We start from the raw sequence: 12500 nt of genomic DNA, 5'->3' as shown, positions 1-12500 counted from the left end.
AATTTCTTTTACGTTGGATTTACATAGGCTTAGCTATAAGACCAACGAAGAACACCATTGAATCCTTCTTTAAACACGAAGACGCACCGTAAAAGCCGTGGTACCTTGGGTAGTGGTGCGGATGATTTTCCATCAACCGTGGACACGTACAGAGCTCTATGTCAACTTGTGCAATGAAAAAGCCCCTAACGGCAATTTTTACGAAGATGTTAGCTGTCGTTTTATTTTTTAATGCCTAACACCTTTCCTCACGCTGGAAATATACGTCATGGGTTCCGCCTCAGTAATTGTCATCTTGGATTATCAGTCGTGCTTAAATGAATTCAAACAAAAACATAGCCAGGGGAGACCCCTTGTACATTCTCTTCGTCTTTAAGTGTGTAGTATTTGTTGTCCACTAATTGTTACACTTTTGCTGACAAAAAAGTTTTCTTCGTTTTACGGCACACAGTCCATTTAGGTGGTACATAGATACTTGGGTGCTCCATAGATACTTGGGTGCTCGAAACATCAATTACCAGCATGTGCATATCACACGATAAGGGAACGTTCATTTAATATGGAGAGGGGGGCATGAAGACGTTGAGGGGGGAATAAAATGTTAAGGAACCTGTGTGGGGGGGAGGTTCTGGTAAAATGATAGGGTCACAAGGGGAGGGGGCGCCCAATTTTTTCCGTGATGTGGACAGTGTAATTTCAAGGTATGAATAATAACAAGCAAGTTTCCAGTTAATAACAACATCTTTATCTACACAAAAAATGTATAAAGCTCTATTATAAATTCAGCATGCTTCTTCAGTACTAGAATCATTTTCGCTTGAGTCAGATGAATTAGCCTTGTTGTTATTGGCCATTTTTCTTGCTATTATATTCGTAACAACTCTAGTTCAGTAACTCTGCATACAAGAACTGATGAGACTGACAGTGATTCTGATCAAGACAGTGAACTCGCAAGTGGATCTCATGATGATGAAGTTGTCCGAATTATTGAAGAAAGTGGACACCATTCAACAGATGAAGAACAGTTTTCTGGTAATGAAATTATTGGGATGATTGCGGGATCTGGCAGAAGGGCTGCCACATTCTCTTCAATTGTCGATCGATCTAGTGCTTTTGATTGATCCAACATGAACAATCAGGCACCTTCTTATAGTGCCCGTGTCAGCATTATCACTTTTAGAGGCAATGATTTGTATCCAAACTCGTTCCCAGGACTTTCCCCTCACTTGGGAGCCCCGCCTCCAAGGGACCAGGTTTACTTGTATCAAGCACAGGTCATTTCCTCTGGCGCTCTCCACAGTTTTCAAGGTAACCAATGAGCTCACAGGACCAACTAGGGTGTGCGGAAAGACCCGCAAAACAAAGATTCCCCGGAAAAAATAACATACAAACAGCAACTAACAAAACACATCATTCATGTTAGTTGAAACGATTGATAAGCTATCTATCGTGAATTACTGTAAGGTCTTCGTTTTCCACACATCCAGGGCGGCATGTAGAAAACGAAACATTCACCAAATAAAATTGAAAGAAAAAAAAAATCAAAATCTAGCGTAATTGGTTCTGAACACTGGCCTGTATAAGTTCTCTCTTGAGGTATATCTAGTGTTGTAGCTATGAATTCTGAGAGCTTGTTGTGTTTCTTTAAATCGTGAATACTTGTCATCAATGCATCGTACTTTTCAGCAAGAAACTTACACGAGGTTTCCAAATCATTCAATCTCTTGTTCGCAGTCATTAGCTCCATCTTCAGCGGCTCTATCGCCAGGGATATCTCCTTTCTACATCCTTTAGCGACTCGCTTTTCCAAATCTTCCTGGGTTCATCTAGTTTAGAGGTAATTTTAACGTCTTATGAGCCAGTTCTACTTCATAAGACTAGAGCGAGGGCCCCCGCAGACTAAGATGTCTGGAAATAGCTGAAAATCTAATGATCCGAAAATTATAGGGATCAAAAAAAAAACTTACCTTTTCGAAAATTCCAGCCAGAAACAAGGCTCCCGAAAATTCTAGTTCACCTTTTTAGGGAAAAAAAAGAGCAATTATACCATTTTTTAGATGTTCGAAAATCCTAGGACAGGCAGGTAAGCAAGAAATTTTACAACAAATGTTTCGAAAATTCCAGATATCAAATAGTCTTCCGAACATATATTTTCCGATATTTTTGACGTTGGGTGTCCCTGAACTACGGTCAGCCACCGCGGTTAGGCTCAGTTCGTTATCAACGGTCGAAGCCGTGGCCACTGTGGTGTGGAAACGTACTTTTGGAAAGCTGTTTTCCTGCAATATTACCGCCTGAGGTCGCTCGCAGGACTGCTATTGCGTTGATGGTGGGTTGAGATGAAAGTTCAATCTTTGTCAATTGATTCTGATATGGAATTGTGACCGTGGCAACATTTTATCCAGGAATATTTGAATCAAATTGGTGGCACCTGAGAATTTAGTTTCCAGCCTTGGGATTTTATTATACCGTTGACAACCACGAAACTGGGAAATGGCTCAAATCGCGTCGGATCTTGAAAATAACCACACAGGAAGGAAGTAACCCACGTTGGCAATAAGCTTAGGCTTTTTAATTGAGATTTTTTTTCATATAAGCTCTTTGTCGGGATTCCCATACAAATCCTTATATTTTTGTCGGCCATGCTCACACTGAGCTTGGGGCGTCCTGTGCCTTAAGTACAACTAGACCCTCCGTGAGGGTACACTGGGTTGCCTGTGGTACGTGCAGCTTTCCAGGCAGCTCTTCCAGGCAATTTTTTTCAAGTTGGGGTTTGTAGCCGATATAACGCGCGCTCTGATTGGCTAATTGTGACTAGCCCACGGGCCGATTACGGGCTTGCAAAAACAAAGCAAAAGGTAATAAAAAAACCATATAATAAACTACTTACTAACCGAGCTAGCTCGAGCCGTACTGGGGAATATTGGCCCTGGGTCGTTTTTGTACGGACCTCGCTGCGTTCGGTCCGCACGGCCACGACCTCGGGCCAATATTTCCCTGGCAGTACGGCCCTAGCGCTCGGTTAGTAAATAAGCTTTCCAACAGCATATAACTTACTTACAGACAACTGAAACATTTTATAAAAGCGAAAGTTGAACGAAAAAATTTAAGAAAAATAACAGTAAAATATGTTTTCCAGGCAAAATTTGGTCATTTTAGCGTTGATTACGAATTTTTGGATGCAAAACTAAAATTTTCTGCAATTCATGTTCTTTCTTGGACATAAATTCGACCGAAAACTGATGAGGCAGGAATATTTTTAGATTTTTAGGAATAATAGATAACGTGGATTCAATGCGTAATGTGATAATGCGATAAAAGTGTCAAATTTGCGACCCATTGCTAACGGCAACGGAAGCGATCGCATTACGAATAATTAACCTCTGTTGCCAAAAACCACCCAAATAACCGGTCAGTGTAAAACGCAGACTGCAGACCAGTAATAAAATGCAGACAGAGGGTAAAATGCAGACTGCAGACTGCGCGTTAAAAAAATAATAATGAAAAAAGAGTTATAAGAGTGTTAGTAGCCGTTTGTACTTTCACACTGAAACCCCAACACAGCTCCCATCGATTTGGTTGCCCCACCGCATGTTTTAAATCCGGATTTTCATCGAACTCTGTAAGAATTGAAGCTGTTTGAATCCTTGTTGTTGTTGGAAAAAGGATAGTTTCGTTTAGTGAGTTGCTTTTAGGCAAAGAAGTCACCACCCCGTAATTCAACTGTCCATTTTGCTGCACTGTACAAAGTAATCGAGTAATTACCCAATAACTCAATTTATTTTGACACGCATGGCTACAATACCAATTAACAAAGACAGATATAACGTGGATTTTGCAACCATTTAACGTTTCAATTCAGTCGGCTTAAGCCAGTATGACTGAGGTGTAAAAATTTCTTATTAGGATCCTTTCATTCGCTTTCGTGTACGTTATGTTTATCCTCTAGTTCACAAGTTCGTTTGTTTTGCATCTGCAAGATGTAATTTTCAATTGTAACCTCTCCCTAGGGGTTATCCCGCATAGCTTGACCAATGAAATCCCCGCGTCCTAATTGCTCGGAATACATGAAATTCTTTGTGCATTTCGTTGCACCGAAAAAAGACAACCGAGATTATTCAGGTATTCGAAGTAATAATTGTTGGTTTTTCGATCGATTTCCCTCGATGTACCGGTGTGACAAATAATTTGGAACATTGCAATTCATCTGGAAGCGCAAAAACAAAGCACAGATGATTTCAACGCGTACGATCGCATCCCCAAAAGGTGCAGCGACCTGCAGTCATGATAATGTGAGTTGTTGAGTGATGTAAAACAGGATTGTCTTTTAAACAATCTTTATTTTATCCTTATGGCTCGTTTTTTTTATTAATATTTATTTTACCCTCAGTCTGCATTTTACCCCCGGTCTGCAGTCTGCGTTTTACACTGACCGCCCAAATAACCGATTTTTCAACGGAAAATTCATCCCAGAGGATAAAACTATTCACTGGACATGTAACAAAGGTAAATATGTTCGAGCGAACGCGAAAACAAGCGAATATTTTGACGGAAAACACAATGTGAGATCAAAGGAACATGTGGTGAAGACACGCAATTGCGGCATCGCTTCGACAACAATCTTACCTTTTCAGCGATTTTAACGCTTGAAATTCCATTCAATCCACCTGGTCTAGTCTTTGAATTCACTATTATCGCTGCCCTGCGAATCTTCAGTGTTCTACATAACAGCACACTGGGTAAAAGACGGCTCGACGGGCGACAGATTGTTGTCGATGTTGTCGCCTGTCTTGTTCAGTATCCAATTGATTTGCCATTATTGAGCGTCATAAGGGTATATTTTGTTTAAAGATCTACTAAAACGCCATTCGCGCTACATGACTTTCGACGCCATTGCCGGTTAAGTCAATCGTTATAATGTGTCCACCAGAGAAATCTACGCATTTCCCACTACCCTCTCGATCCTACGAAAATACGCGCAGCAGGGCTCTATGTACAAAGACACCACTTAGCAGGGGAGTGACAGGCAAGACTTTTACCGACATGGAAAAAAATAAAAAAAATAAAACGGAGAAATCTACCCATTTTCCGACTGGGATTGCCATAGGGCAACCCAGTAATAATTCACAAAAAATACTGTTCAGGTAAAAAAGTTGAAAGAGAATATTTGTAATTTAGTTAACCACCATTTCCACCAAATTTGGCCAAAGAAGAAGAACCCGTGGTTTTTTTAGAATTGTTTTAATTATATGTAAAATTGAACCGCATTTTAGGCAGTTTCTAAATGTGTTGTCAAAGAAAGACTTTCGGCGGTGCCTACTATTGTTAATGCGCATACGTTCTGCGCATCTCGAGATACTCAGATTTCCTATGGGTAGTGCTTATTAATACAAGGATATTTTGTACGGTTCAAAAATATGCGAAGGAAGCAGAATTTAGCAAGTGCTCTTGGTATCCAAAAGAAAATTGGGGTAACCATGCATTTTTCAGAGATAATTAAGCTTCAGTTTGGAATAGAACGCCATACATTGCTTTGTATTTTAAAGCTTCTTACAAATATTGTTGATTAATTATCTTCCAAAAATACGTGGTTACCCCCAATTTTCTTTTTGGATTTTAATAACACTTGTTAAAGGGGCTAGGTCGCGCAATTTTAGGAAATTTCAGCACTGATCGAATGGTCAAAGAATTAACTAAAATATCAAAATAACTGTTCAAAACTATAGAAGAACTCTAACAAAACACAGGGAAGCCAAGAAGGCACATGGATAGACAAAACTGGAGAGGATTGAAATGGATTGAATTTGGGTAAATGTCGGGAACTGTGGACATGCCGTGTTTTTTTATTGTTTGATAAAGTTGCATAATGACGGGAAATAATTCAGATCGGATCGAGACATGTATTTGTACTTAGTGGGTGTGTTTAAAAAGGATATAGTGTTACTTTCGTTGTTGTTCTAAGCACGCGGTTGAGTAAAGTGAGCAAAGTTTTGTATTCAAAAGTTGGAATTAAACGGTGATTTTAATAGGAAACGTATTGTTGCTGCGTTTTCGACAAACTGGCACCTCCGACGGGACGCATATAGTTGAGCGATTATGGATAAACAACTAGCAGACTTGGACGGCAAGATCAGAACGTTAAACTTTAGAGTGAAGAAGACGGACGAAATCCTGCAGAAAGATGACCGTGTGGCTTTGGAGAGGCACAAAACTTCGCTCGAGAGCATGGCGACCGCAGTGACCACCCTAAAGGAATCGATAGAAGAGAAAAAGTTTACAGAAGGTGAGAACGAGGAAAAAATACAAGAATAGGCAGCAGATGTCGAAGCAGCAGTTGACGAAGCGGATACATGTATGCGTCAGTTGGCTGACAAAATAGAGCAAATCGATCGCCATGTGAGGCATGAAGCCGCTCTTTTCGAGCACAAGCGAGCCATCGCATTGGAGAAAGAGAAGATACAGCAACAACAAGAGGCTGTAGAACAAGCTTACGCCGAAGAATTAGCGTTTGAGAAGAAAAAGCTCGAGTTACAACAAGCTCAAAAGTCAACTGGAACCACAGGAGCGACTAGCGAATTTGCAAAATGCTGAAGCTTGTGATAACTAAATTCGATGGAACGCCTCAAGACTGGATGCGTTTCTGGGGTCAGTTCGAGACCCAAATCGACAAGTCATCTATCCCTGACGTTACGAAATTTTCGTATCTGAAAGAGTTATTGGTCACAAAGGTCCGAAATCTGATCGATGGACTTCCGTTCACAGGAGATGGTTATCAAAGGGCCAAAGATCTTCTTGCGAGACGATATGGGAAAACCAGTGAAGTTGTGGGAACATATTGGAGTTGCCAACAATCAGAGAGAGGGATGTGAAGAAAATTCATGAATTCTATGAGGTGTTGTTATTTAACATTGAATCATTACAAACATTGCAAAGCCTAAACAAACTTGACGCCGCTGTGAGGTTTACATTTGACAAGCTGGGAATCATTAAGAACGAGCTTGCAATGATGGACGGAAATTGGAGCGAGTGGTCCTTTGTACAATTCCTAGAAGCGTTGGAGAAGTGGACGATCAATAATCCAATCTCAGAAGCTCAAAGACCCAAGGTCGTGGCGATTCCTAACAACAAGAGAGAAAAAACAAGAGCATTTTATGCAAAACGTGATGATGGGAACCAGACGGCCGCCCGTGGATGTTTATTTTGTGAATGCTCCAATCACAAAGCTATTGATTGTGACAAAGTCGTGAGTGTCGAACAAAGAAAGAAGATTTTCCTGGATAAAAGACTGTGTTTTAACTGCACGGGATCTAGACACCGAGCCGAAGATTGTAGGAGCAAATCCACGTGTCAAAATTGTCACGCAAGGCATCACACGTCACTATGCGACAGAGTCCAAGCACGCGAGCCGGGGATAACAGCAAATAACATCGGAAACACAGCAGTGATTCACCCAGTCGTGGTTGTAAAAATTGGCGGCTACAAATTCAGAGCCTTATTAGACAGTGGAGCGAGCCATTCATACGCTTCATCGACCGCGATTGATTTAACCAATGCACAGCCAAAGTCTACCGGACTAAGGCAGATAGCCATGCTTACCGGAATCACTACGAGAACGATGCAAGTGTTTGGTGTGGTCATTGGTTCTGTACAAGATGAGTTCAAGCTGGAAGTTGATATTACGAAAGTCAACAAGCGAGAGTTATTGGTTTTGGAGAATCCACGTTACAAGGAAATACTTGAGGCGAATTCTCATCTCAACGGGGTGCGAATGGATGATGACGACACTAAAGACAGGCTACCCGTACACATCATACTGGGCGCGAATGATTTTGCGAAGATTCGCACTGGAGAGCGTTTGAGAGTGGGTCGCCGTGGAGATCCAGTTGCCGAGTTCACCCGTTTAGGATGGACAATCATGTCGCCTGGAGCTGACAGGGAGTTGGCAACTACTTATCTAGCCATTAATTTGAACGCAGATTACGAGAGGTTGTACGCACTCGATGTCCTTGGTCTGGCAGACTCTTCAACCGGATATCAAGGTGACGTTTACGAAGAATTCAAAGAACAGTTAGTTCGATCTTCAGAAGGATGGTATGAAACTGGACTTCCTTGGAAGGGAAACTGTCCTCCGTTACCAAACAACCGAGATGGAAGTTTACGCAGATTGAACAGTCTTGTACGGAAGCTGAGAAGAACCGACACGCTCGACGACTATGACGCTGTGATCAGAGAGCAACTTCGAGAGGGCGTAGTAGAGCCAGCACCTGCTGAGGTAACTGGAAGAGAGTTTTATCTACCCCATCGTGCTGTCGTGCGTCGGAGTGCTGAGACGACGAAGCTGCGAGTCGTGTACGACGCGTCAGCCCGTGCACAAGAGAAAGCACCATCGCTGAACGAATGTCTACATGCTGGACCTCCGCTACATAATAAGCTGTGGAGTGTCATTGTTCGTAACCGTTTTCATCCTGTGGCAGTCGCTGGTGACCTTCGCCGTGCATTCCTGCAAGTGCGGATACGAGAAACCGAGAGAGATTCCTTGAGATTCCACTGGATCGCTGACAAGACAGGAAAACAGGTTGAAACTCTGCGTTTTACCAGAGTGGTGTTTGGCCTCGCCCCTTCACCATTCCTTCTCAATGGGGTGATTCAACAGCACTTGGAGAACATGCAGTCCAGATATCCTGATAGTGTGAATGAGATACGCAGAAGTCTGTACGTGGATGACCTGATTTCGGGAGGACCTAATTCAGAGAAAGCAAAACGTGAAGCTACCGAGATTTTCGCTTGGAATTGTGTCACCAGTCATGCTCGAGGGAAAAGTTCTCTACCGAGAATCATGTATCCAAAAGAACGCTTGGGACGCTCCGTTGCCAGAGCAGATAGCAAACCAGTGGAGAAAGTGGGAAAAGAGCCTACCGAAAGAAGTGTCGGCAAAACGTAGTATTCCTCTCTACCAGCAAGAGATCGATAAGATTGAACTCCTCGCATTTGGTGACGCCAGTGGCCGCGGAGTGTGTGCCTCAGTCTACGCCGTGGTGACGCAAGCATCAGGGGTGTCGCAAGGTTTGGTTACTGCAAAGTCTCGTCTTGCCAAACAAGGTCTAACCATTCCTCGCCTAGAACTTGTGTCAGGACACATGGCAGTAAATTTGGCCAGCAATGTACGCCAAGCATTGGAAGGGCTTCCTCTTGCGACTACTCTTCATTGCTGACTAGACAGCTCAGTAGCCTTACATTGGATTGGAGATCGGGGAGAATACCGTCAGTTCGTCTCGAATCGCGTAAAGAAGATTCAGACTCACCCAAACGTGCTATGGCGTCATGTTCCATCAGCAGACAATCCAGCCGACCTAGGAAGTCGCGGTGGTAGTGTAACTGGAGCGCAGCTGTGGTGGAATGGACCCACCTGGCTTACAGATCCAGCCAATTGGCCACCTGAAGTCGTGACAAAACCTTCCCCAGAGAGTTTAGCAGAAAGAAAGGTGCCACAAGAGTTATTCGCAGTGGGAGTAGAAGGCAAGAGTGACCTCGAAGTCGTCCTTGAGAAGTTTGACTTGCGCAAAGCATTGAGAATTGGTGCTTGGGTAGCGAGATTCTTGCACAATTCTCGGAACTCCACCAATAAAGCCAAGGGACCACTGAGCACAGCCGAGGTAAAGAGGCATGAGACGTTCTTGGTCAAGAAGGCCCAGCAGCAAGGATTCAACAACGTCAGTTTCGAGCAAGACCAAGAGCAGCTGAACCTGCAACCAAATGAAGAGGGTGTGCTCGAATGCCGAGGACGTATCCAAGGCGAGTATCCTGTGTACCTGCCGGACACGGCTCTACTTGCGACGAAGATTGTGCAACGTGCCCATGTAACTACACTCCATGGGGGAGTTGGCCTAACAATGGCCAGCGTAAGAGAGAGATACTGGATACCCCGCCTTAGGAAATTAACAAAGAGAGTCGTAAGAAACTGCAGTGGCTGCAAACGGTTTCAAGCCGTAGCTTTCGCAAATCCGCCACCAGCACCTCTGCCAAGAGAAAGAACCGAAGGCGACACGCCCTTCAACGTGATTGGTGTGGATTTTGCCGGACCGGTGAAGTACCATAACAAGCGCAAGGAGATGCGTAAAGCGTATGTGGTATTGTACTCCTGTAGTCTCACCCGCGGAGTGTTTTTAGAGTTACTGCCGAATTTGGAGACCGGGGAGTTCATTAAGAGCCTAAAGCACTTCATCGCCAGAAGAGGACGGCCATCAAGGGTCTACTCAGACAACGGTCAGACGTTTGTCGCTGCCGCCAAGTGGTTAAAGAAGGTACAGAAGGATGAAGAGTTTCATTCGTTTCTTAGCAACCAGTCCATCATTTGGCAGTTTAACCTCAGCCGTGCGCCCTGGTGGGGAGGGCAATTTGAGCGTCTGATCGGGTTGATGAAATCAGCATTTTACAAGACAGTTGGCCAAGGGATACTAAACTGGGAGGAGTTAAGCGAAGTTATCCTGGATATTGAAGTCACCATGAACAACCATCCCTTGTGTTACCAGGAGGAGGATGTCCAGCTCCCCACACTGACGCCAAACACGATGCTATTTCTCAAATCCAACATCTTGCCCGAGTTACAGCCTTACCATCTGGAAGAAAGAGATTTGAGGAAGCGCGCCAAGTTCCTACAGAAAACTAAGGATGCAATGTGGAATCGATGGACAGCTGAGTACTTGCGTGCATTACGCGAACGTCACCGCCTTAAACGCGAAGACAAGCGGTGTTCTCTTGCTGTTGGAGACGTAGTTATTATCAAGTCGTCCGAGCGGAACAGAAATAGCTGGCCACTTGGAATTGTTGAAAGCCTGATTGAAGGAAGGGATGGAGTAGTTCGTGGTGCGAGATTGCGAGCCGGCCGATCCCACATCGAACGCCCTATTCAGCACCTGTATCCCCTGGAACTGTCGTGCAACAGGGATGGTGTCAGAGGAACTACAACAACACTTGACCCTGGAGCACCAGCGTTTAGACCCGGACGAGATGCAGCAGTCGCCGCCGAGCTTCGAGTGCAAGATTTAGCCCAGGAGGATCAGTTGGAATGAACATTTGCTTATAGAACGTTTTCCATTAGGTTTCATCAATTGTTTTACCTCAATAGCACAATTATCAGGCAGTTCCCGCTGTTACATATGCCACGTCGCTACGAGACATATGGGGGAGAGTGTCGGGAACTGTGACATGCCGTGTTTTTTTATTGTTTGATAAAGTCGCATAATGACCGGAAATAATTCAGATCGGATCGAGACATGTATTTGTACTTAGTGGGTGTGTTTAAAAAGGATATCGTGTTACTTTCGTTGTTGTTCTAAGCACGCGGTTGAGTAAAGTGAGCGAAGTTTTGTATTCAAAAGTTGGAATTAAACGGTGATTTTAATAGGAAACGTATTGTTGCTGCGTTTTCGACATAAATTTGAAAAATGTCGGCCCACCTTTTTCCAAATTTATATCAGTCTATATCAAAATGGCATTTACACAGTTGGAAAATCATTCTCAGTTGTTATGTGGCCGTGATTTTGCAAATGAAAGACTCTTGCTCTGCCAATTTGCGTTTAGAGCTCATAATTAACAAAATTAAACAAATTTACCTAAAATAGCGTGACCTAGCCCCTTTAAGATCTGCTTTTCCCGCATATTCAGTGAACCGCGCAAAAAACCTTTCAATTAGTAGGCACCGTTCTTAACACTAGAGCGATTTGAAACACTTCCCTGCGTTATACACAATGTAATATTCTTCACCCTGTGAGCAAAGAAAACGACAGCAAAGGCAGTTAGAAGGCAACATAGTTTTTTTACAGCGGATTTAAGGTATTAAGATCTGAGCACGTATTTCAAAACGGTTAGTCTTTCTTTCGTTAGCTAAAATCTTCGGAACTCAGACTTCCTCATCCCCAGGTTCAACACAGTACACCACGGCAAACACTCTTTTTAGCGACTTCGAACCATATTTTACGGTCTAAACTGTGTAACAAGGACTGGGCCCAAGCCTCATAAACCGCTTTTGAAACACGTATTGGAAAAAAGGACCTTTCCAGCCTTATTGAGCTACATATGGTGGCGTTTTGCCAAGAAATGCAAGTGATACCAAAATCCCAAAATTTACCCGCCTATTTCATAAGTACGAGAGTCTCCCTCAAGGGGATAGCGTAAATAAGTATTCCTTGCCTACTCTTATGCAGTGACCATTCATACCCTCATTTCACGTCTGCAGTTAATATTTGCACTGCATTTACTTGAGCACCTGACTGCTGGACTAGAACCATCGACTCATCTCCTGCATCGCCCGCATGTAATAGAGTATTTCTGCACTTGTGAAGGATATCTTTAACTGGATATTTGGTATCAGCAGGAGCCAATAAACAGGAGCGTAGATTTTAAACACATTTGTCACCGTGTTTTCTCAGCTCAAGTTAGTACGGGGACGTCGGAGCGGCCGGTTTATTTTCATCCTAGCCTCATATGGTAACTCATCATGT

General features: G+C 43.4%; 1 protein-coding gene across 1 annotated transcript; it reads left to right on the top strand.

Moving 5' to 3' along the window:
* The first annotated feature begins 7006 nt into the window (after positions 1 to 7006).
* LOC137988617 (uncharacterized) lies at positions 7007 to 11069 on the top strand. The gene is made up of 2 exons (XM_068834605.1): positions 7007 to 8930; positions 9217 to 11069. The coding sequence occupies exons 1-2, from the start codon at positions 7007 to 7009 to the stop codon at positions 11067 to 11069; spliced, it is 3777 nt and encodes a 1258-aa protein (XP_068690706.1).
* Positions 11070 to 12500: the final 1431 nt, after the last annotated feature.

This window comes from Montipora foliosa, unplaced genomic scaffold (assembly GCF_036669935.1).
Source record: "Montipora foliosa isolate CH-2021 unplaced genomic scaffold, ASM3666993v2 scaffold_423, whole genome shotgun sequence".
NCBI classification, from domain to species: domain Eukaryota; kingdom Metazoa; phylum Cnidaria; class Anthozoa; order Scleractinia; family Acroporidae; genus Montipora; species Montipora foliosa.
The sequence above is the reverse complement of the archived record's forward strand: the minus strand, read 5'-3'. Positions and strand labels throughout refer to the sequence as shown.

Excerpts from the sequence above, each read along its gene's own strand:
- LOC137988617 (XM_068834605.1), top strand. The coding sequence starts at position 7,007 with ATGGACGGAAATTGGAGCGAGTGGTCCTTTGTACAATTCCTAGAAGCG. Across the intron at positions 8,931-9,216 it reads GCCTACCGAAAGAAGTGTCG|ACAGCTCAGTAGCCTTACAT; the intron begins GCAAAACGTAGT and ends ATTGCTGACTAG.